A 22,753-nucleotide genomic window follows, 5' to 3' on the forward strand; every position below is an offset into this window, starting at 1 on the left:
AATATGTGATAAGATGTATTGCTACAGAAGATTTGTTGAGATTGTCAATCAATGCCAGTGGGTGGTTGTGTTTTCGAATGTAAATGATATCAGATAAAAGCACGTTTAAATAATTTCAGTTAAATGAGAATGGCGGTATATTGATAGTAAAATAGATGGAGATTTTTTGATGTAAAATGTACTATTCAATGGGAAGGAAACATATGTAATGACTATGATAGAAACGCACGAAAACTGTTTGCAACCAATCGACACGCTTTCGACAGGATGTAATGAAGGATGATTCTTTTTTTGTGTGTTTTTGTTTATTTAAAACAATAAAAAAATTTCAAAAAAAAAAGAATAGTTATTTTTTTTTCATTTCTTACATAAAGTTACAGGTATACATTCACATAGCTATTGTTCTTATTTATCCATATCCCTTGTACGTATTTGTTTTTCCATATAAAGGGTTAAAATATCTTTTTTTAGTTAAAATCACTTTTTTTTTTTAAAATGCCTGTGCACTAAAACTTTGGATGATCATTAAGTGGATTTTTCTAAATTGAGGACTACCTGTGTGATAATGGATGATTTTCTCCCGAATATGCATGGAGCCAGACTCCAGGGGGCGCTGTTGGCCAACATTTCTCTGGGATCCCATCCCCCATTTTTATTTCCTTTAATTAAAGAAAGCACCTGAGGTTACAACAAGAAGCAATGGGTGGAAACTAATCAAGGAGAGAAGCAACCTAGAACTGAGGAGAAATTTGACAGAACAATTAATCAGTGGAACAACTTGCCTCCAGAAGTTGTGAATGCCCCAACAGTTGGAAGTCTTTAAAGAAGATGTTGGATAGCCATTTGTCTGGAATGGTATAGGGTTTCCTGCCTAGGCAGGAGGTTGGACTAGAAGACTCCAAGGTCCCTTCCAACTCTGCTATTGTATTGATTGTATTGTATTGTATTGTATTGTATTGTATTGTATTGTATTGTATTCTATTCTATTCTATTCTATTTATATTCTATTCTATTCTCTATTCTATTCTATTCTATTCTATTCTATATGTTATTTCTCACAGAACGTCCATGGAAATAGCCAATGCTTTGCTAAAGAAATAAAACCGCAAGACATATGTGTGAAGAGAACCTTATCCCTTTGCTGATCTCTACTGGGATCTAGAATTTTGTAGCCAAGATGTAATAGTGATATTTTCCCATTTATTTATGTCCACCTTGAAGCTATACACATTAACCCAGAAGGAGGCGCTACTGAGAATTATTTGCTAAAAAGAAAAAAAAAGAGAGATTACCCAAAATGTCAAGGAAAGTTCAAGAGATGCAAAGAGATTTTGCAAAAGGAAAGGGAGGGGAAAAAGTCGTGAAGAGTTTAAAAGAGTCCACAATCTTTGAGGTTCTCTTTGATGATGATATCTGTTACAGCATCGAACACAAACTTCACGTTCTGGGTGTCTGTGGCACATGTCAAGTGGGCGTAGATCTCTTTGTCTTCCTTTCTGATGTTTCGGTCTAAAAATTGTTTCTTAATGTAATTTCCAGCGTCTTCAAAAGTGTTGGGACCTGCTTGGAAAGGAATACAAAGGAAGGGACTCTTCATAAAATGCATTGTGGTCTACAACACCTTGTTCTTTTCTTACCCATGCAATGTTTCTATTCTGACACATGCACACACACAACAGAGGTGGGTTCCTACCAGTTCGCACCTATTCGGTAGAACCGGTTTGTCAAATCTACCAAATCAGTTAGAAGAGGTTCTACCAGTGGACCCGGAAAGCAGGCAACACCTACAGAAGAGGTTCCAAATTTTTTTTAAACCCACCACTGCCACACACACAGAGACACACACACCCACGCACAGAGAGAGAGAGAGAGGACAGACTGACTGACACAGAGAGAGAGAGAGAAAGAAGAAAGGAAGAAGGAAAATAAATAATAAAAAAGAAAAAAGAAAGAAAAAGAGTGAGAGAGAGATGAAAGAGCAAAAAAGGAAGAAAAATAAAAGGAATGGGTGTGTGTGTGTGAGAGAGAAGAGAGAGAGAGGGAGAGGGAGAGAGAAAAAAACACATGGCCGGCAAGCCACTCCACCAGGTCACATGGCCAGCAAGCCACTCCCACGAAGGAGGCCACACCCACAGAGTAGGTTCCAAAAATTTTTGAAACCCACCACTGACACACATACACCAAAATGCAAATTTGGATATGCCTGGATCCAAGGAATCCATATTTTGCAAAAGAGCGTGAATCTAGTGTGCGAATGTGATCTGTGCAGCAAAATGGCAATAGCATGAAAACTTAGAGGTATATACTGCTTCACATTGCTTTACAGACCTCTCTAAGCAGTTTACAGAGTCAGCCTTTTGCTCCCAACCATCTGGGTCGTCATTTTACGGACCTCAGAAGGATGGAAGGGTGAGTCAACTTTGAGCGGGTCAGGTTCTGCTGGCAATTGGCAGAATTAGCCTGCAATACCGCATTCTAACCACTGTGCCACCAGGAAGGAGAATGAGAAAGGGAATTAGAGGGAAGGAAGGAAAGGAAGGGTGGAAGGAAGGAAGGAAGGAAGGACGAAGGGAAGGAGGGAGGGATAGCAATAGAGCAATAGAGACATATAACACTTCACAGTGCTTTACAGCCCTCTCTAAATGGTTTACAGAGTCAGCCTCTTGCCCCCAACAATCTGGGTCCTCATTTTACCCACCTCGGAAGCATGGAAGGCTGAGTCAACCTGGAGCCTGGTGAGATTCCAACTGCCAAATTGCAGGCAGCCGGCAGTCAGCAGAAGTAGCCTGCAGTACTGCACTCTAACCACTGCGCCACTGTGGCTCTTAATCAGACATACCACGATTCATTTGTTAGGTACAGGGGCCTAAAGGTGATAATATGGAACAGAAGTTTTCTGGACCCCTTAGAGTAAAAATTGGGTCAGGTCAAGTTGACGACCCATGACTGATAGTTGGGGAACCGCCACAGAATTTTTGCCCAAAGAAGCCAGAAAACGTACCATCGTATTCTGAAAAGCAGACGCGGAGGTTGGTTTTGGTGATTTTTTCTTGGAAAAGGTCTTTCTTGTTGAGAAACAGCACAATAGAAGTGGTGGAAAAGTATTCGTGGTTACAGATGCTGCTGAAGAGGTTGAGGCTTTCGTGCATTCGGTTCTGTGAGAGAGAGGAAAAAAGCAAGGAGGTTGTTAGATTAATCTATTATTCCCAATTGCTCTGAGGAAGAAGAACATCTTCGTAGACTTTAGAATAGCAGACTCTAGAAAGAGTGCAGAGAAGAGCAACCAAGATGATGAGGGGACAGGAGGCTAAAACATACAATGAACAGTTGCAGGAATTGGGCATGGCTAGTCTAGTGAAGAGAAGGACCAGGGGAGACATGACAGCAGTCTTCCAATATCTGAGGGGCTACCCCAGAGAGGAGGGGGGTGTCAACCTGTTCTCCAAAGCATCTGAAAACCAGACAAGGAAAAATGGATGGAAATTGATTAAGGAGAGATTCAACCTGGAACTAAGAAGAAACTTCCTAACAGTGATGACAATTAACCAGTGGAACAGGTTGGCTCCAGAAATTGTGTGTCCTGCATCACTGGAAGTTGATGAATGGTTACAGGAACTGGGCCTGGCTAGTCTAGTGAAGAGAAGGACCAGGGGAGACAGGATAGCAGTCTTCCAATATTTGAGGGGATGCCACAGAGAGGAGGGAATCAAGTTATTTTCCAAAGCACCTGAAGTCCAGACAAGAAATAATGGATGGAAACTGACCAAGGAGAGATTCAACCTGGAAATAAGGAGGAACTTTCTGACAGTGAGAGCAATCAACCCATGGAACAAAAGTTGCCTTTGGAAGTTGTGAGAGCTTCATCACTGGAGGCTTCCAAGAAGAGGCTGGTGTCAGGCCTGGAAGCCATTTTTTTTTTACATTGGGCCTTCAGGCCTGCCACAATTTCAACTCTGGGAAAATGGGAGTGGGGATTACATGGAGTATGGGAGATAGATAGTCAAAATAACATTCTTTCTTAGTGAGTCAAGGATGCCTCGCCCTGCAACTGGAGTGGAGTGACTGGGAGGCATCTCTAGATTTGGACGGTGTTTTAATTGGACCATGTGATGGAGATGTGGGTTCTGGGCAGGGACTTGAACCTTCTTTTGGATGGGGAAAACCTAGGAACTTTCAGATTCGGGTTTTCCCAGATGTGCCAATAGGACATCTCTCATAAAATGGAACTTTGAGGAACCTCAAGCCTCTCAGTCTTCTTCCATTGTGGGTGTTATTTGGAACCCTGGTAACTGGACTGCCATCTGTCAGAAATGGTGTAGAGTCTCCTTCTTGGGCAGAGGGTTTGACCAGATGACCTACAAGGTCCTTTCCAACTCTGTTATTCTATGTTCAATGGAGCAGAAGTTGCCTTTGGAAGTTGTGGGAGCTTCATGCCTGGAGGCTTTCAAGAAGAGACTGGACTGCCATCTGTCAGAAGTGGTGTGGGGTCTCCTTCTTGGGTGTGTGTGTGTGTGGGGGGTTATATATATTATTATTTTATTATTATTTATTATTTATTAGTTTTGTATGCCGCCCACTCTCGAAAGACTCAGGGCGGCTTACAATAAAAAGGGAGGGGAAATATAAAAAATAATACAACAATTTAAAATTACAGCAACATTCATAACTTAAAGTGGGGCTGGATAATTGAACAGCCCCAGGCCTGCCGGAACAGCCAGGTCTTAGTTGCTTTACAGAAGGCCGGAAGGGTAGTAAGGGTCCGGATCTCAACAGGGAGATCGTTCCAGATGGCGGGAGCTGCAACAGAGAAGGCCCTCCCCTGGGGAGTCGCCAGCCGACATTGGCCGGCAGATGGAATCCGGAGGAAGCCTAGTCTGTGCGATCTAATCGGTCTTTGGGAGGTATGTGGGTTTTGTGTGTAGGGGTTATATATATATATGGGTTTTGATGAAGCACAGTGTATCTTTCCACCACATACCAAATCCCTCTCTTTCTCCTTCAACTTACCACATCCTCATCTTCCACCAGGACCATGTCGTAGGCACTAAGGGCTGCACAGAAGATTATGCAGGTCACTCCCTCAAAGCAGTGGATCCACTTTTTCCTCTCGGATCTCTGTCCGCCCACATCAAACATCCTATGAAATGAATCGATGATTAATCAGGTACTCACTTAGGCTGTTTCTGATGGGCGCTGCTGACACATTTTAGAAGGCGAAGGAAGAGCAAAAGGAAGGGAGGGAGGGAGGGAAGGAAGGAAGGAAAGAAGAAAGAGAGAGAGAGGGAGGGAGGAGGGCGGGAAGGGAGGGAGGGATGGAGGAAAGGGAGGGAGAAAGTGAAGGAGGGAGAAAAGGAAGGAAGGGTGGGAGGGAGAAAAAAGAAAGGACAAAGGAAAGAAAGAAAGAAAAAGTGAGTGAGTGGGATGGAGGGAGTGAAGGAAGAGAGGGAAGGGATGGAGGAAGAAAGGAAAGAAGAAAGAAAGAGAGAGAGAGGAAGGAGGGAGGGAGGGTGGGTGGAGGAAGGGAGATAATGAAGGAAAGATGGAGGGAAGGGGGGAGGGAGGAAAGGGAGGGAGAAAATGAAGGAAAGGAAGGAGGAAAGAAAGGAAGGGTGGGAGGGAAGGAGAAAAAAGAAAGACAGGAAGGAAGGAAGGAAGGAAGGAAGGAAGGAAGGAAGGAAGGAAGGAAGGAAGGAAAGGGAAGGGAAGGGAAGGGAAGCGAAGGGAAGGGAAAGAAGATCTGAAGTTAGTACAATAACATTATATAATAAGCATTTCTCTATGTCAAACTTAACCAAACCAAATCTGTACAAATCAACATAGTTCATCGTTGAAGAACCTAAAGAGAACGTGGAATGGGTCCGATAAAGAACCGATGATCCCGTTTCCTCAAAGAAGTGGAAACTACTACGGCGCTAGAGATTTCCAACAACTGCTTTTACAGAGGTGGCTTCAATCCTAGCCCTGGATTTGCAGAATTGACAAATCCTGCAATCCAGACAGACTCCCTGTGCCTCAGTGGATTTGTTATGGCAACAGGGTATTCCTGATTCTTGGGATATCGCCGAAGACATCACATCCATTCACATTGCATATCACTGCATTGACGCAATGGGATAGATGAACACGGTGCATGAATCCAAAGGGACGAGGTCAATGATGCTGAATATGATGATAGAAGATAAAGATCTGTCGAAGAACATCTGTGATGTTCATGTGTTATTCAAGGGAGTTCTATTCCACCTTTCCTTTGGGAACATGTCAAGAAGGTGTTCGAAGCAGTCACACCTTCCATTTCATCTCCACCACCAATCGGAGAGGTCAACCTCAAAGCCATCTAGGGTTTTACAGGGCAGGAGATCAACCTCCACTTCCCCAGGTGTCAGCCAACATCTTCCTCCTCATGTCACACAGGCTCTGCTCTGCGTTGATGGTTGTCTTAACCATCATCTTAACCTTGTTTGAACACAAAGCAGAGGTGAAATTCAGCAGGTTCTGGAGAGCCAGTAGCGGAAATTTTGTATAGTTTGGAGAACTGGCAAATGCCTCCTCTGGCTGGCCCCAGAGTGGGGAGGGAATGGAGATTTTGCAGTATCCTTCTCCTGGAGTGGGGAAGAAATGGAGATTTTGCAGTATCCTTCCCCTGGAGTAGGAGGGAATGGATTTTACAATATCCTTCCCCTGGCGTGGGAAGGGAATGGATATTTTGCAGTATCCTTCCCCTGGAGTGGGGAAGGAATGGGGATTTTGCAGTATCCTTTCCCTGCCACACCCACCACGCCATGCCCACAGAACTGGTAGTAAAAAAAAATTGAATTTCACTACTGTTGCAAGCCTCCCACTACCACTACTTTTATGGGAATCTACATTCTGTATACTCACTGGAAAGAGAACTAGAATGAGGAAAAAAATGACTTGTTTACCGAAAGTGCAATTCCTTGAAAGAAAAGTGTGTCTCAATAATTCCCGTTGTTTTCACTCGTGAACGAAGAACATCTTGCTCATTAGGAACATAGCCAGGAGATGTCAGTCTGTCCAAATCATTGAGTAACTGCATCAATGAGAGAGGGGGGAGGGAGAAAGGGAGACAGGAAAGTAGAGAAGAGAAAGAGGAGAGAAAGAGGAAAGACACACACACACACACACACACACAGAAGAGAGAAACAGAAAGAAAGAGAAGGAAAGACACAAACAGACAGGAGACATACAGAGAGAAAGAGAGACAGAGAGAGACAGAAAGAAAGAGAGAGAGAGAGAAAGGGAAAGAGAGGGTGACAGAGAGAGAGAGAAAGAGAAAACAAATAGAGAAAGAGAAAGAGAGAAAAGGAAAGAGAGAATGAGAGAGAGAAAGAGAGACACACAAAGACAAAGAGAGAGAGAGTGAAAAAGACAGAGAGAAAGAGAAAGACACAGAGAATAAGAGAGAAGGGGAAAGAGAGCCACACAGAGAGAAAGAAAAGGAGAGAGGGGGAGATATAGAGAGATAGAGAGGGGGAGAAAAAGGGACAGACAGAAAGAGAAATAGAGAGAGAGGCAGAGAAAGAGAGAAAGGGAAAGAAAGGGAAAGAGATGGAGAAAGTGAGACATACAGGCAGAAAGAGATCGAGAGAACAGAAATAGAGAGAAAAAGGGAAAGAGTGTGTGTGAGAGAGAGAGAAAGAGAGGGAAAGAAAGACACACACAGAGAGAAAGAGAGACACACACACAGAGAAAAGTGGAGAGAGAGAGAGAGGAGAGACAGAGAGAGAAAGACACACAGAGAGACAGAGACAGAGAGAGATAAAGAGAGACAGAAGAAAGAGATAGATAGATAGATAGATAGATAGATAGATAGATAGATGATAGATAGATAGATAGATAGATAGATAGATAGATAGATAGATAGATAGATAGATAGATAGATAGATAGATATGCATTTATCAACATTTTGCCAAGTGAAATCATGTCTGTCCTGCTTGAAAAGAAGAACAGAATCTGCTACTCTTTGCAGAGGATATACATTTAGAAAGGAAGCAAATCTGCTTGCAATTAAATAGCTCCAGGTGTGCACTGTATGGAACCACCTATGGAAACATCACCATCAGACACTCAAAAATGCATTTAACCCATGAAGCCCTTTGTATCTCTATTGGCTGCGGTTTCCACCCCAGAAATCCAAGGATCAGCAGGTAAATGAGTCCAGTTGCAAGGAAACCACTCACTAGGCAGCAGAGTCATTCAGCTGATACTCAGACGCTCTTTCGAAACAAGCTTGGACCCCTGGATCCTCCCACAGGCGCTTGATGATGCCAGCCAGTTCCGGAGTCATGGACCCATCCTCTGTCACCTCCGCCATGGCGTAAAGCTGCTTTTCATCTTCCTGAAATTAAATAACTTGTTTCTCTGACAACCAAAAGCACGAGGCAGGTTCGTGGTTCCGAAAAAAAACACCCTTTTATTAAAGGAAGGTGAATTCCTCTCATTCATATTCAGCCAAGGCCTGGCAAACAGTCTTTCAAAGGAGTATTGATGACCACAGACCTTATCTAGCTTGGAAAGCTGCCATGTAAATATTGTCCAAATGAGGAGCTGTGTAAGGAAAGACTTGGCACAGAGTCTCTGAGATTCACGGACAGATCTTCACACTCCTGAAACGAATGTAATGACTGAATGAATTGTTTCCTGCAAAAGCCCACTCCCCTTTCACTCCTCTTTTATTTCCTATGGGAGGGGCCAATCCCCCGGCCCCTCCCATAGGAAATAGGGAGGCACAGTGGTGAGAGTGCAGTACTGCAGGCTACTTCTGCTGATCACCAGCTGCCAGCAGTTTGGCATATCAAATCTCACCAGGCTCAAGTTGACTCAGCCTTCTGTCCTTCCAAAGTGGGTCAAATGAGGACGCCAGATTGTTGGGGGCAAGAGGTAAATATAGCCACATTCCTGGCTGTATTGCTAACAGGTCAAGTATTTTGGCTGCTACTGGGATGTATATTATTGTGAATGTTTTTAGTTGTTTTTATTGTTTTCAAGTGTTTTTAGTATTTTGATTGCAATATTTTTTTTAAAACTGCAACACCCCCAGTCATTAACTGAGATGGGGGGATATAGAGAAGAAAGGAAGAAGGAAGGAGGAAGGAAGGGGAGGAGGAGAGAGGGAAGGAGGAGGGAAGAGGGAGGGAGGAAAGGGGGAAGTAAGGAAGGAGAGGAGGGATGGATGGGAAGAAAGGATGTAGGAAGGAAGAGAGGAGGAGGAATGAGGGAGGGAGGGATGGAAGGTGGAAGGAAGGAAGAAATGAAGGAAAGAAAGAAGGAAGGTAGGAAAGGAAAGGAAAGGAGGGAGTGAAGAAAGGGGAAAGAAAGGATGTAGGAAGGAAGAAGAGGGGGAGGGAGGGAAGGAGAGAAGGTGGAAGGAAGGAAGGAAGGAAGGAAGGAAGAAGGAAGGAAGGAAGGAAGGAAGGAAGGAAGGAAGGAAGGAAAGCTTCTTTAGTTCTACTGAATGGTGGGGAATGGCTGGAGGGAATCTGCTTTCAGTCAGAACTGAAGAAGCTTCTTGGATGAAGAAGCGAAACCTCTTTAAGGAAAATCACAGTCCCTTTGCCTTTTGAAAAAAACTTTTTGGGGACAACCATGGCCTGGACATTTCTCCCAAAGGTGCTTTTGAGAATCCCTATAGACACCTATACATTATTATAAGGCGTATAACCAGGAAGAGCGGCATTGCGTGCCCGCCTGCTGGTTTTCGTCACAGGTCTCCCACTCACTGTCCTTCGCCCATTCTCATATGCGATTCCGAGAGTGGACATGGCCTTCACAATCGAGAGAATGGACTGCAGGGTGTTGCTGTAAACCACCGATTTGTACTCCTCACACTCCTGATCCGAGTAGCCGTGGTTATGGATGATCCTGTAAGGCAGCAGAAAGACGACAGAATGAGAATACCGTATTTTCCGGACTATAAGAGTAGTATAAGACGCACCATGATTTTGAAGAGGCAAATCCAAAATCCTCTCACGTTTTGTTTTGTTTTTTGATGGGGGGATGCAGAGCTTTGGGGGGCTTGTAGAGTACTCCTGGGGGAGGGGGCAAAAACGGCCCATTTTTTTGCTCTTTTTTGCCTTCCCCAGCCCCCGGGGGCACTTTGCAGGCCTCCCGAATCCTCTGCATGTCCATTTTTGCAAACAGGGCAGGCTTTCAATAGGCAGAAATGCTGTATTCGGTGTATATAAGACGCAACCAGATTTTCACCCTCTTTTTTGAGGGAAAAAAGATGCGTCTTATACTCCAAAAAGAAAAGAAAAACACGAGTGGAGTCCAAAACAAATGGAAATCAGCTAGTTTGCAACCAACTATCAAATGATGGACGGGTACTTATTCTCAAAAAACCTTTTATCTGAAGCTGTCTAAGATAGCTGTAGACAATTAGTTCATTTAATTGGTTCTTGGCTCTCCGAGACTCCTAGCCAAGTTCTGCAGATATCTCCAAGCCAGATAAGGTCTGTGACTGTAAATCCTCCCTTGAGAGACTTTGCTGGATGTGAATGAGCAGAATTCACAGAAAATTAATAAAAGGGTTTTTTGTCGGGACAAGGAGTTTTCTTCATGCTCTCGGGAAGCCTAAGTTAAAACATCATCAGCTAATCCTTTCCACACCGAAAGGTGCTTCTGACATGAGGGCAATACGATGTGCCTCTGATTATTACCCAACTAATAAAACATAGTTAATTTTCAATGTTAGCACTGAAGTCACAGCTAGAACATCGATTTCAAAAATGATCCTAAATTTTGGTAGACCTACTTCATTTGTTTCACAATGGTGCTCTTGCCTGATTCGCCAGCTCCTGCAAGGAACGAAAAAATAAGTGTCAGTGTGACATATGGACAGGAACAAAATTGTCTTAAATTGAGCCACAAAGCCATCGTTCCAATTCACGCATCCCCTTCGATGAAGTCTCTGAGGGAGGCATATTCCTCCGAGAATCTTTCATTTTGGATATATCAAATGGGCACAAACTTGGTGTAAAACCGGCTCTAAGTTCAGTGCCGGTTTTACACCCAATTAAAATTAAAACTCCAGTCACATGGTCCAATCAGCATGGAGTCCAGTTGGAAGGCGACCTCAATCTCGCCTGTGAAACATCTGCACAAACATCTAGATTCCCATGGAAGGAAATTTGTTTTGGCTACAACATCCCAGCTATCTCTACACCCCTGGCCCCCTCAGCTCTAGGCTGTGTCAGCCCCAAAATAACATGAAGAGAAACCCCCTTAGAGGAAACCTCCTTTGGTGGCCACGATGGAGGAAAGATGTGGAGACTCTAGAAAGAGTGCAGAGAAGAGCAACAAAGAGGATTAGGGGACTGGAGGCTAAAACATATGAGGAACGGTTGCAGGAACTGGGTAGGTCTCGTTTAATATAGAAGGACTAAGGGAGACATGATAGCAGTCTTCCAATATCTCATGGGCTGCCACAAAGAAAGGGAGTCAAGCTATTCTCCAAAGCACCTGAGGGCAGAACAAGAAGTGATAATGGATGATTTTCTCCTAAATATGCAGGGGGACAGATTGCAGGGGGAGCTGTTGGCCATCATTTTTCTGGGATTCCATCCCCCATTTTTATCTTTCTTTAATTAAAGGAAGCACCTGAGGGTAGAACAAGAAGCAATGGGTGGAAACTAATCAAGGAGAGAAGCAACTTAGAACTGAGGAGAAATTTCCTGACAGTGAAAACAATGAATCAGTGGAACAGAAGTTGCCTCCAGAAGTTGTGAATGCTCCAACACTGGAAGTCTTCAAGATGTTGGATAGCCATTCGTCTGAAACGGTATAGGGTTTCCTGCCTAGGCAGGAGGTTGGGCTAGAAGACCTCCAAGGTTCCTTCCAACTCTGCTATTGTATTGTATTGTATTGAAAGGGACAAAAAGTAAATGGCTACAGTTAGGCCAGCTTCAGGGTTGACAGGCTTCCCCCCTCAATTGAAGAGAGACCGGTGCTTTTCAGTGTGCCGCCTCTCTCAAAGCAGGCTGGGTGTTTTCCCAAGATTCTTTTAGAGATTCCATCTATTCATTTAATGACATGAATGAATGGGGGGGTGTTCCCTCTGGACAATTTGGGCATGGGGACAAATTCCATTGCATGTAGACTATCAACAGTCCAGCTGTGCAGAGTTGCTGCCATTTAGGGAAACGGCTCAACAGATTTCCTCTTAGCCATTGTTTTAAAAGCCACTTCAAACCTTTTTATTTGCATTTCTGTCTTCCCTCAGGCATATCTCCAGTCAAAACAGCCTGCTCTGGTTGCTGTGAGCTATTTATTTATTCGTCTATCCAAACATCTGCATGCTCTTTAGCGTTTGAATTTGCATGTCAGTAATTTGCCCCTAATTTGGGCAAATGGAACCACAGGAAATCATCGATCATATGGAAAGCATCCCTCGAGGTAAAACAAATAACGAAGGACCAAGAAAGCATCAATTTACAACGGGTTGAATATGCAATTTTTTATTATTTTGCAATGGGTAAATTTCAAAGATAGAGTGACAATTTTGTCCATAATTAATTCTGGCACCTGGGATGTGACAAACCCCAAATCAGCCCCTGGTGAAATGCATTTTGGGTAAGGAGAGAGAGCTGGTCTTCAGTGATTTGGGTTAATAAGGTTCTTACTATAGAGCAGAAAAACTTGCAAAAAAAAATCACGTGCATGTAAAATACATGGAAAGTTAAAGGTAAAGGTTCCCCTCACACATATGTGCTAGTTGTTCCCCACTCTAGGGGGCTCATCTCCATTTCAAAGCCAAAGAGCCAGTGCTGTCCGAAGACATCTCCGTGGTCATGTGGCCGGCATGACTCAATGCCGAAGGCGCATGGAACGCTGTTCCCTTCCCACCAAAGGTGGTTCCTATTTTTCTACTTGCATTTTTTAAGTGCTTTCAAACTGCTAGGTTGGCAGAAGCTGGGACATGGCACTAGGGAGTCAAACTGCTTGGCAAGCTTGGCGTCTTAGCCACTGAGCCACCACGTCTAGAGGATTACAGTATAGATAATAGAATAGAACAGAATAACAGAGTTGAAAGAGACCTTGGAAGTATTCTAGTTCAATCCCCTGCTCAAGCAGGAAACCTTGTACCATTTCAGACAAACAGCTGTCCAATCTTTTCTTGAAAGCCTCCAGTGATGGAGGACCCACAACTTCTGGAGGCCAGATGTTCCTCTGATTAATTTATCTGACTGTCAGGATGTTTCCCCTTGGCTCTGAGTATTCTGACCTAGGCTTCCCAAGAGCATGAAGCAAACTCCTCACGAGTCACTCAGAGAGGATAGTTTTTGGCTAAATGTTTGGAGACCTTTAGCGGCTAAAAAGGACGGGGACAATGAAACAATCATTTAAAGCACCTGCAAACTTTCAATCACCGGAAGTCTTTGAACAGAAGCTGCAACTTTGATCTCGGAGAGATTCCATTAAATACCCTCCTTCCAATTCCATGACTCTTTTAAGTTTGAAACCGTTTTATGCTCTTACAGCTTTAACACACACAATAATGGCAGCCCCCTGCGCTCTTGCCTCTATTTGTCTTTTTTACATAACCTGCTGGCATTTTTAGAACGTGAAGGGCATTCGGCTGAATAATTCCACTCCTATCAGGTGACGGCAAGGAAACTCTGACAAATGTTGTCATGCGATTCCATCAGGGGTGACAGGGAGGCATATCTCAAGGCTAAATTCTTTCCGCTGCAGTTATATTTTTAACGAGCAAAGGACCTACGTAACACAAGCTTGATTTAATAAGTCGCCACCGTCTCATGAATATCGTAAAAAAACAAAAATATTCAGAAAGTTCTGATATGCCTATTATTCGCCTGATGGTAAATCTTTAACAAAATGACAGAATGACAGAGTTGGAAGGGACCTTGGAGATCATCTAGTCCAGCCCCCGCCCAAGCGGGAGACCCTATTTTATTTCAGACAATTGTCCACAATTGTCTCTTCTTGAAAGCATCCAGTGATGAAGCTCCCACAACTTCCAAAAGAAAGCTGTTCCATTAGTTGATTGTTCTCACTGTTGGAAAATTTCTCCTTATTTCTAGGTTGAATCTCTTCTTGATCTGTTTCAATCCATTATTTCTTGTCTGGCCTTCAGGTGCTTTGGAGAACAGCTTGACCCCCTCCTCTCTGGGGCAGCCCCTCAAATATTGGAAGACTCCTATCCTGTCTCCCCTGGTCCTTCTCTTCCCTAGACTAGCCATGCCCAGTTCCTGCAACCATTCATTGTAGGTTTTAGGTCTTCTAGTCCAACCCCCTGCTCAAGCAGAAGACCCTGTAATCTTCTGGACAAGTGGCTGTCCAGTCTCTTCTTAAAAGCCTTCAGTGATGGAGGGCTCACAACATCTGGAGGCAAGTTCTTCCACTGATTAATTATTCTTGCTGTCATGAAATTCCTCCTTCGTTCTAAGTTGCTTCTCTCCTTGAGTAGTTTCCACCCATTGCTTCTTGTTCTATCCTCAAGTGCTTTGGACAATAGGTTGACTCTTCTTTGTGGTCCTTCTTTTCTCTAGACCAGCCATATTCAATTTCTGCAACTGTTCTTCACATGGTTTAAAAGAGGGCCCTTGGCACCATGTCCAAGAATTTTACAAGATACATCCACAAATTTCAGCTTCCTGCAATAACTCCAGCGGAACTGCGAAACACTGTGCTACTTGGAACATGGTTGATACCTAGGATGCTGGCAGCAAACCGTATCAACCATTAGCACCAATCAATGGTATTTGTAATGCATTTTTGAATGTTCAGTTGGCTGAGTTTCATGTTTAATGAATAAAGTATGTATGTCTCTCTCTCTCTCTCTCTCTCTCTCTCTCTCTCTCTATCTATCTCTCTATCTATCTCTATCTCTATCTATCTATCTATCTATCTATCTATCTATCTATCTATCTATCTATCTATCTATCTATCTTTGTTATATTTGTGCTGATAAATAAATAAAGGGAGACTAGTATAGATCTATTTCAAGCTATTTAGCTCTCATCAGCTAGCCATACCCTTACTGGGAATCGAGCCTGTGCTGTATTGCCTCTAAGGCAGATGTGTTAACCATTGAGCCCAGAGCTCGACTCCTTATCAGCCAGCCAGGGTGAAGGGTATCTATTTAGATTTTACAACCCCGGTATGCCCAAATATGGGAGGAAGATCACTACTTCCATTCTCTGTCCTTCGGCTCGTCACAAGAGACCATCCAGATATTAGGTGATATTGGGTTCTGTCTGGATGGTCTCTTGTGACGAGCCGAAGGACAGAGAATGGAAGTAGTGATCTTCCTCCCATATTTGGGCATACCGGGGGTTGTAAATATATATATATATATATATATATATATATATATATATATATATATATATATATATATATATATATAATATATATATATATATATATATATATATATCTTAGGGCTGGTTGGTAGCTCAACAGCTCGAGTCCTAACCAAGGACCTAGGAACTGTTAAGGGAACGTCAGAGGATATAAGCTGTTCCAAGTAGGGTGGTTTTTTGTAGAATCAGAATGGTCAAGTCTGATAAATTTAAAATTTCCAAATAGCGAGGTAGACCTTTAGGTATTGCTCCAAGGGCTCCAATTACAATCAGGACAACATACAATTTCTTTTTCCACAGTCGCTAACTTCAATTTGCAAGTCCCGGTACTTTTGATTTATTTCTTTCTTTCTTTCTTCTTTCTTCTTTCTTTCTTTTTTTTTTCTTTCTTTCTTTCTTTCTTTCCTTCTTTCTTTCTTTCTTTCTTTCTTTCTTTCTTTCTTTCTTTTCTTTCTTCCTTCTCTCCTCTTTTTCTTATTATTAGTATTAGTATTATTAGTATTTTTGTTATTATTTTTGTTATGTATTATTGTTTGTAGTAGTAGTAGTAGTAGTAGTATATTGTGTTGTTGTTATTTATTATATTATTACAATTGTATCACAGCGGCCAGTTGTTTTGCCAGATTGGCATTGGTTACTAGTCGGGCCCCACCCAGGGGCCTAGGACGTCGTAACGTATTATTATTATTATTATTATTATTATTATTATTATTATTATTATTATTATTATTATTAATCTTTCCTTCTTCGGTTCCACTAGATTTTAAAATAAACGGATCAGACCAATCAGCTCTTACTAGCTGTCAGCAAATCAAGGTGAAGATCAAACATAAATAGCTAATACTTACCCAAAAGAAGCAACTTGACTGTCCTAGAATCTTTGATCGCATCTTCTTGAAGTCTTTTTTCAAGCTCTCGTGATCGTTTATTTGATTCTTTAGACTCAGCACTGATTCTGCCCCCCATGGTGTGTCCTTTGCTCAAGGAAACTGGTTCTAATTGAAGAACAAATGTACACTTGGACAAATGGACAAATAATGGAGCAGGCACGTTCCAAGAAGCTTGGAGGTCTTCATCCAACTTCTTCTTCGGCTTGCTTTGGCCAAGAAGTAGGTCAGGTGTCTTATGTCATCTGCTTGTTATCACATCGGACATGTTAATGTCATTCTGAACATTTGCCTAAATCCTTTGAACATTTGCCTAAAAGCCAGGCAAAGCAGGAACAATCTTTGAGCATCCCATCCGGATTCTTTATCGTCCTTTCTCCGATAGGAAAATATGACCTGAGGTAAATGAAATTTCCGATTTCTTCATGAATGTCGGATGATTGAGCCCAGGAGTGCCCAACTGTAGCTCTGGATGGCTAGTAAGGTGGCCCCACCGAGTGTAAAAGTTTAACGTTATTATGTGCATTTATTTATTTATTTATTTTTAAGAAACCAAATCACTGTTTGCTTTGGTGGCTACGGTGCCTCAGATAGAAAGTCCATACAGAGAGTGGTGAGGACAGTGGAGAAGATTATAGGAAGCCTGCTTCCCATTATTCTTATAATACTGCTTATATACTGCTTATATGCGTTATGTGCTTAGAGATCGAAGCATTGTTAGAGACCTCACGCATCCACTTCACGGTCTGTTTCTGTTGCTCCCTTCTGGGAGGAGGTTTCGAAGTATTTCTAGCAGGACTACTAGATTCTATAACAGCTTTGTTCCTTGTGCCATCCATGTTGTAAACTCACAGGATTCTATTCCTATTCTATTCTATTCCACTCCACTCCACTCCTCTCCACTCTCCTCTGTACTACTTTATTCTATCAGTAGTGAAATCTATTTTTTTTGCCACCAGTTCTGTGGGCATGGCTTGGTGGGGAATCATGTGACTGGGTGTGTGTGGCCATCCCACAGTTGGAGAGAGAGAGAGAGAGAGAGAGAGACCATTCCCAAAACTCCGCATTCAGTAGGAGAGTAGAAAGTAGGAGGTCGGCAGGGGGAAATGCCTGGGGTGGCGAGAAAGTTTCACTTGGAGATTTTGGCATGTAAATTTCAGTTCTGGCTTCACTCTACTGCAGGGGTATCAAATGCACATCATCACAGCTGTGTCATATGATTATGTTCTAGGCTACATAAGCAGAGGGATAGAATCAAGATCATGTGAAGTGTTAACACCACTTGGTAAGGCCACACTTGGAATCCTGCATTCAGTTTTGGTTGCTACGATGTAGAAAAGATGTGGAGACTCTGGAAAGAGTGCAGAGAAGAGCAACAAAGATGATTAGGGGACTGGAGGCTAAAACATATGAAGAACGGTTGCAGGAACTGGGTATGTCTAAATAAAACTGGTCACTACCTCCATTTCTTTCCCAACTATTTGCCAGGAATTGAGAGAGTGAGATGCCACGGATCTATAATTTCATCATTAGCCTCCCTAAATTCAACTGCTTTACTAGTCCTTTGACAATTTTTTTTAATGAAGTTGGAGTGGTACATCTGCTTGGAGGAGCAGAGCAAGGGGAAAGTTTCTGGTAAGGACACATACAGTAACCCAACACCAGCACTGTGTTAATCACACCGTTGTAAATACCTTCTGTAAATACCTGCTTTATATAGAAAACACACACACATACAAACACACACTAAAAAGCCTCCGGCGTATTTCTGTGTTCATTGCCACCTTGGTTACCAAGTATACCTCCATTCCAAAACATAACACCTTCTCCCTTGCGTTGCGACAATGCCGTCTATTTTGCTGTTGACTACATTTTCATAACATACTTGGGATGGACTTTTTAAAGGGTTGACCAAGATTTGGGCTTGAGAAATGTATTGCAGGATCCAATCTGGGTCGATCAGCGGGACCAGAGTTTTCGCCAACGCTTGCACTCTCCTTCTTCACCCGCGTCAAGGGTTAAGCTTGGTGCTTTCTCAAGAAGCTTCATAGTTCAGTGCATCATCGTATTTTCGAAAAAGAAGAAGAAGAAGAAGAAAGAAGAGAGAGGAGGAGGGAGGAAGAGGAGGAGGAAGAGGAGGAAGAGGAGGAGGAAGGAGGAGGAGGAAGGGAGGAGGAGGAGGGGAGGAGGAGGAAGAAGAGGAGGAGGAGAAGAAGAAGAAGGAGGAGGAGAAGAGGAGAGGAGGAAGAGGAGGGGAGGAGGAGGAGAGGAGGAGGAGGAGGAGGAGGAGAAGAAGAAGAAGAAGAAGAAGAAGAAAAAGAAAAAAGAAAAGAAGAAAAGAGAAGAAAAGAAGAAGAAGAACGAAGCAACCGAGAGAATCCCTTGGAGATACCCATGGGGCAGTTAACACGTACAGTGCAATTAACGTTTTATTAAGTGATTCTTGACACAACGAATGTGTGTGATGGTTGTTGATGTTTGATTGCTACTGTACACTAGAGGGCACTCCCACTGTTGTGAAAAGCAGACACTGTAATAGCGATTCATACAATGGGGAGAATTTTGCACCACACTGTGATGGGGATGAGATTTATTTACTATTTATTTAATTTGTCAGACATGTACTAGATAGCAGGTATAAGTATAAGCATGGAAACAGGAAGGAGTACAAGTAATGGGAACAGTAGGACAGGGATGGTAGGTACCAGTGGTGGGATTCAGACGGTTCGCACCTATTCGGGAGAACCGGTTGGTAACTTTCTAAGCAGTTCGGAGAACCGGTTGTTGGAAGAAATCTCCTTTTGTGTTTTTTCCCCCACTTTACAGGGCTAATCCTGTAAGGAAGGCAGGAAGGAAACATTCTGGTGTTGTTTCTAGCCTCATCTTTGTTGACCTGCTTACAGAAACTGCCTCTCCAGTTAACCCTTATTACCATTGTAACAGCTAAGGTGAAGCGCCCATCGACCTGAGTGACCTTGACTTGGCCACGCCCACATGATCACATGACCACCGAACCCCATCTACCCAGCTGGTCATTAGGGCAGAGAACTGGTTGGTAAATTTTGAAACCACCACTGGTAGGTACGCTGGTGCGCTTATGCATGCTCCCTTTACGGACCTCTTAGGAATGAGGTGAGGTCAACAGTAGACAGTTTAAGGTTAAAGTTTTTGGGGGGTTGAGGATGTAACAAGGGAGTCGGGTGGAGCATTCCAGGCGTTGACCCCTCTGTTGCTGAAGTCGTCTTTTCTGCAAACGAGTTTGGAGCAGCTTACCGTGAGTTTGTAACAATTGTGCGTTTGTGTGTCGTCGTGGTTGAAGCTGAAGTAGTCATTGATAGGTAGGACGTCGTAGCAGACAATTGGGTGTACTGCGCTTGGGTCTGACTGTAGGGGGCGTAGTTTGCAATCATCAAAACGCTTTGAAGCAAAACGTTCGTTTTGTTTCATGAAGGAGACATATTTTCTCCGAACAAGAAAAAGAAAAAAGGGGTTTTTTATTTTCTTCTTCCTGTTGGTTTGAATCCTGAAACTTATTAGAAGAGATTTATTAGGTCTCCAATTAGTGAGGATATTGGTATGGGGAAAGTTTCAATTTCAATTCAGAATAGAGCTGGAAGGAAACTTGGAGGTCTTCCAGTCCAACCCCCCTTCTTCAAGCAGGATACCTTATACCATTTCAGACAAATGGCTATGCAACATCTTCTTAAAGACTTCCAGTGTTGGAGCATTCACAACTTCAGGAGGCAACTTCTGTTCCACTGATTAATTGTCCTCACTGTCAGGAAATTTCTGCTCAGTTCTAAGTTGCTTCTCTCCTTGATTAGTTTCCACCCATTGCTTCTTGTCCTGCCCTCAGGTGCTTTGGAGAATAGCTTGACTCCCTCTTCTTTGGAGCAGCCCCTCAAATACTGGAAGACTGCTATCATGTCTCCCCTAGTCCTTCTTTATACTCTAGATTAGCCATACCCATTTCCTGCAACTGTGCTTCGTATGTTTTAATCTCTGGGCCTTTAATCATTTTAGTTGCAATTCTTTGCACTCCCCCCCCCCCAAGTCTCTCTCTCTCTCTCTCTCTCTCTCTATGTATATGTATATATGTATATATGTATATATGTATCATATGTATATATGTATATATGTATATATGTATATATGTATATATGTATATATGTATATATGTATACTGTATATATGTATATATGTATATATGTATATATGTATATATGTATATATGTCTATATGTATATATGTATATATGTATATATATTGTATATATGTATATATATATGTGTAATGTGTATATGGTGTGTGTGTACCGCGGGTGACCAAAACTGGATGCAATATTCCAAGTGTGGTCTTACTAAGATGCAAATTGTTCAAATCAAGTTGTTCAAATGAAATTGAAATTTTAAACTTACTGAGTTTATTTTATACTAGCTGATAACTTGGCGTCGCCCCGATATTATTTGTAGGGGGAAAACACAATTTATTTATAGAGGGAAAACACAATTTGTAATGTGGGATTTTGCCCCTTACCAGAGGGAGCCCCCTTGTGGAGTACTGTGAAGCCGTTCGCATGGAAAATCCACTGCACTGTACAGTAGAAGTCATCCTAAGGCACAACAGGCTGTATCTTAACAGAACACATACTCTGAGGGATGTTAGGGGTGTCTTACCCCCACAGTATTTGTTTCCAGAGAGTAAGTCATCTGTGTACCACGTTTGGTTGAAATTGCCTGAGGCGTTCCAGAGTTATACTGGAACATACACACATAAACACCAAGATAGATAGATGATAGGTAGATAGATAGATAGATAGATAGATAGATAGATAGATAGATAGATAGATAGATAGATAGATAGAGATTTGGTAAGCATTGTACCTTAAATTCCATTCCAGAAGAATAACAGATATATTGCAGAAGCAGGGGAATAAAACCAATCAAAGATACACCTTTAAAAAGAAGCAGCAGTTCAGTTATATTTTGACTGATCTCAAAATGCTAAGCATGGTTGAACCTTTCAATGCTTGTTTGGAAGATTATTAGGAAGTTACAGCCAAATAAGGAAAATATAAAAATTAAATTAGTGTTACAACAATAAAAAAGAATACGAATGAAAAAAGAATAAAAACTAGAAGGTGCATAAAAAGAAATGAAGAGAGAAAAAAGAAAAGAAATTAAAAAATTAGAATATAGTCAAGAAAAACAATATATATGGAAAGGATTTCATCCTCGTTTAGTAACTTAACACCTTCTCTTAAAATACAACAATTATCCTTTTTCCCATACCCCATCTTTTATCTATAACTAATCCATAAACCTTATCATTTTAGATCCCATATCAACAAAAGTCCATTAAGGATTACCAGAGATGGTGAGATATCTGTTGTAACTTTGATCAAATAAACCGACTTATATTCATTCCCTTTACTTAAACAATCTTCATCCTTTAGTCCCTTCAAACAATGTCCTCAAATTTGATTTCTTTACATTTTTTCCCCTTTGCCCCTTCTTACAAAATCCTTTTAACAAGCCTCTTTTGTAAATAAGGGAAGATTATCCAGGTCAGTCTCTTCGTTAATTGTTTGCATATCCTAATGACGACTGATTTCTTGTATATGTCTAACACAATATCTATTCCCATAACATTCCTTTAGCCTTCGTACTTAAATTCACTTGTTCTACCACCAAACCGTGGAAGTACAAATCGCGCTCGACGAAAGCGTGCATTTGATGTCATCACAGCGCGACGAAAACATCGCGCTGTGATCGAAAAATGTAAAAATAAAGCGAAAACCTTACCCTAACCCCCGCAAACCTAACCCTAAACCTAACCCTTAACGTAACCCTAAATCTAACCCTAAACCTAACCATTAACGTACGCTAAACCTAACGCTAACCCTTAACCTAACGCTAAACGTAACGCTAACACTCTAAACCTAACCCTAACCCTTAACCTAACCCCTAACCCTAAACCTAAACCTAACCCTTACCTTATGTGAATCGGCTTGCTTTAATTTTAATTTTATTTCAATTTTTAATTGTTTTCCGTCGTTGCTGTGATTGACGTCACATGCGCGCTTTCGTCGAGCGCGATTTTGTCCTCCGCGGTTTTGACGGGTCACGAAATTCACTTTCAAATCAGCTTTCATCTTATCGGATAAAAGCTGTCCTTCTTTCATTTTTCTGACAGCCCTTTGCTTCCTCTCAAATCCTGATTTCATCAGAACATAAATCACTTGAAATGTTGACTATGGCCTTTAGGTTGGCTCCTTGAACTGTGCTTGATTCTTTGATACCAGCTTCTAACAAATTGTTCTCTGAGACACTTGCCTTGTAGGGCTAATTTAATCTTTATACCTGGAAGCCACTAAGTTGGGAAAAGTTGGCAGAAAAATTAAAAGCTGCAACTCATCGCTTGAAATATGCCCCTAGCAATTGTGCATCTTGGCACCATAAACATTTCTAGGCATCTGAGCTGAAGCAGCTGCATTGTCGAATTTGAGGTGTGCCACAACA

General features: G+C 42.1%; 1 protein-coding gene across 1 annotated transcript; it reads right to left on the minus strand.

The window, feature by feature from the left end:
• Window positions 1–1,369: 1,369 nt before the first annotated feature.
• GNAT3 (G protein subunit alpha transducin 3) lies at window positions 1,370–16,311 on the minus strand. Its single transcript, XM_032221329.1, has 9 exons — window positions 16,194–16,311; window positions 10,773–10,815; window positions 9,739–9,880; window positions 8,200–8,357; window position 8,085; window positions 6,921–7,048; window positions 5,008–5,137; window positions 3,002–3,155; window positions 1,370–1,560 (listed from the first exon to the last, which is right to left on the minus strand). Exons 1-9 carry the CDS (start codon window positions 16,309–16,311, stop codon window positions 1,370–1,372), a joined length of 1,065 nt encoding a protein of 354 aa, XP_032077220.1.
• Window positions 16,312–22,753: the final 6,442 nt, after the last annotated feature.

Source organism: Thamnophis elegans, chromosome 7 (genome assembly GCF_009769535.1).
Source record: "Thamnophis elegans isolate rThaEle1 chromosome 7, rThaEle1.pri, whole genome shotgun sequence".
Lineage (NCBI taxonomy): Eukaryota > Metazoa > Chordata > Lepidosauria > Squamata > Colubridae > Thamnophis > Thamnophis elegans.

What these genes read in the sequence shown, in the direction of transcription:
- GNAT3 (XM_032221329.1), bottom strand. Translation starts at nt 16,311, where the DNA reads ATGGGGGGCAGAATCAGTGCTGAGTCTAAAGAATCAAATAAACGATCA. An exon ending in TGGTGGAAGATGAGGATGTG is followed by an intron (nt 3,156 to 5,007) that starts GTAAGTTGAAGG and finishes TCTCTCTCACAG; the next exon opens with AACCGAATGCACGAAAGCCT. An exon ending in CTGCTTTTCAGAATACGATG is followed by an intron (nt 1,561 to 3,001) that starts GTACGTTTTCTG and finishes CTTTCCAAGCAG; the next exon opens with GTCCCAACACTTTTGAAGAC.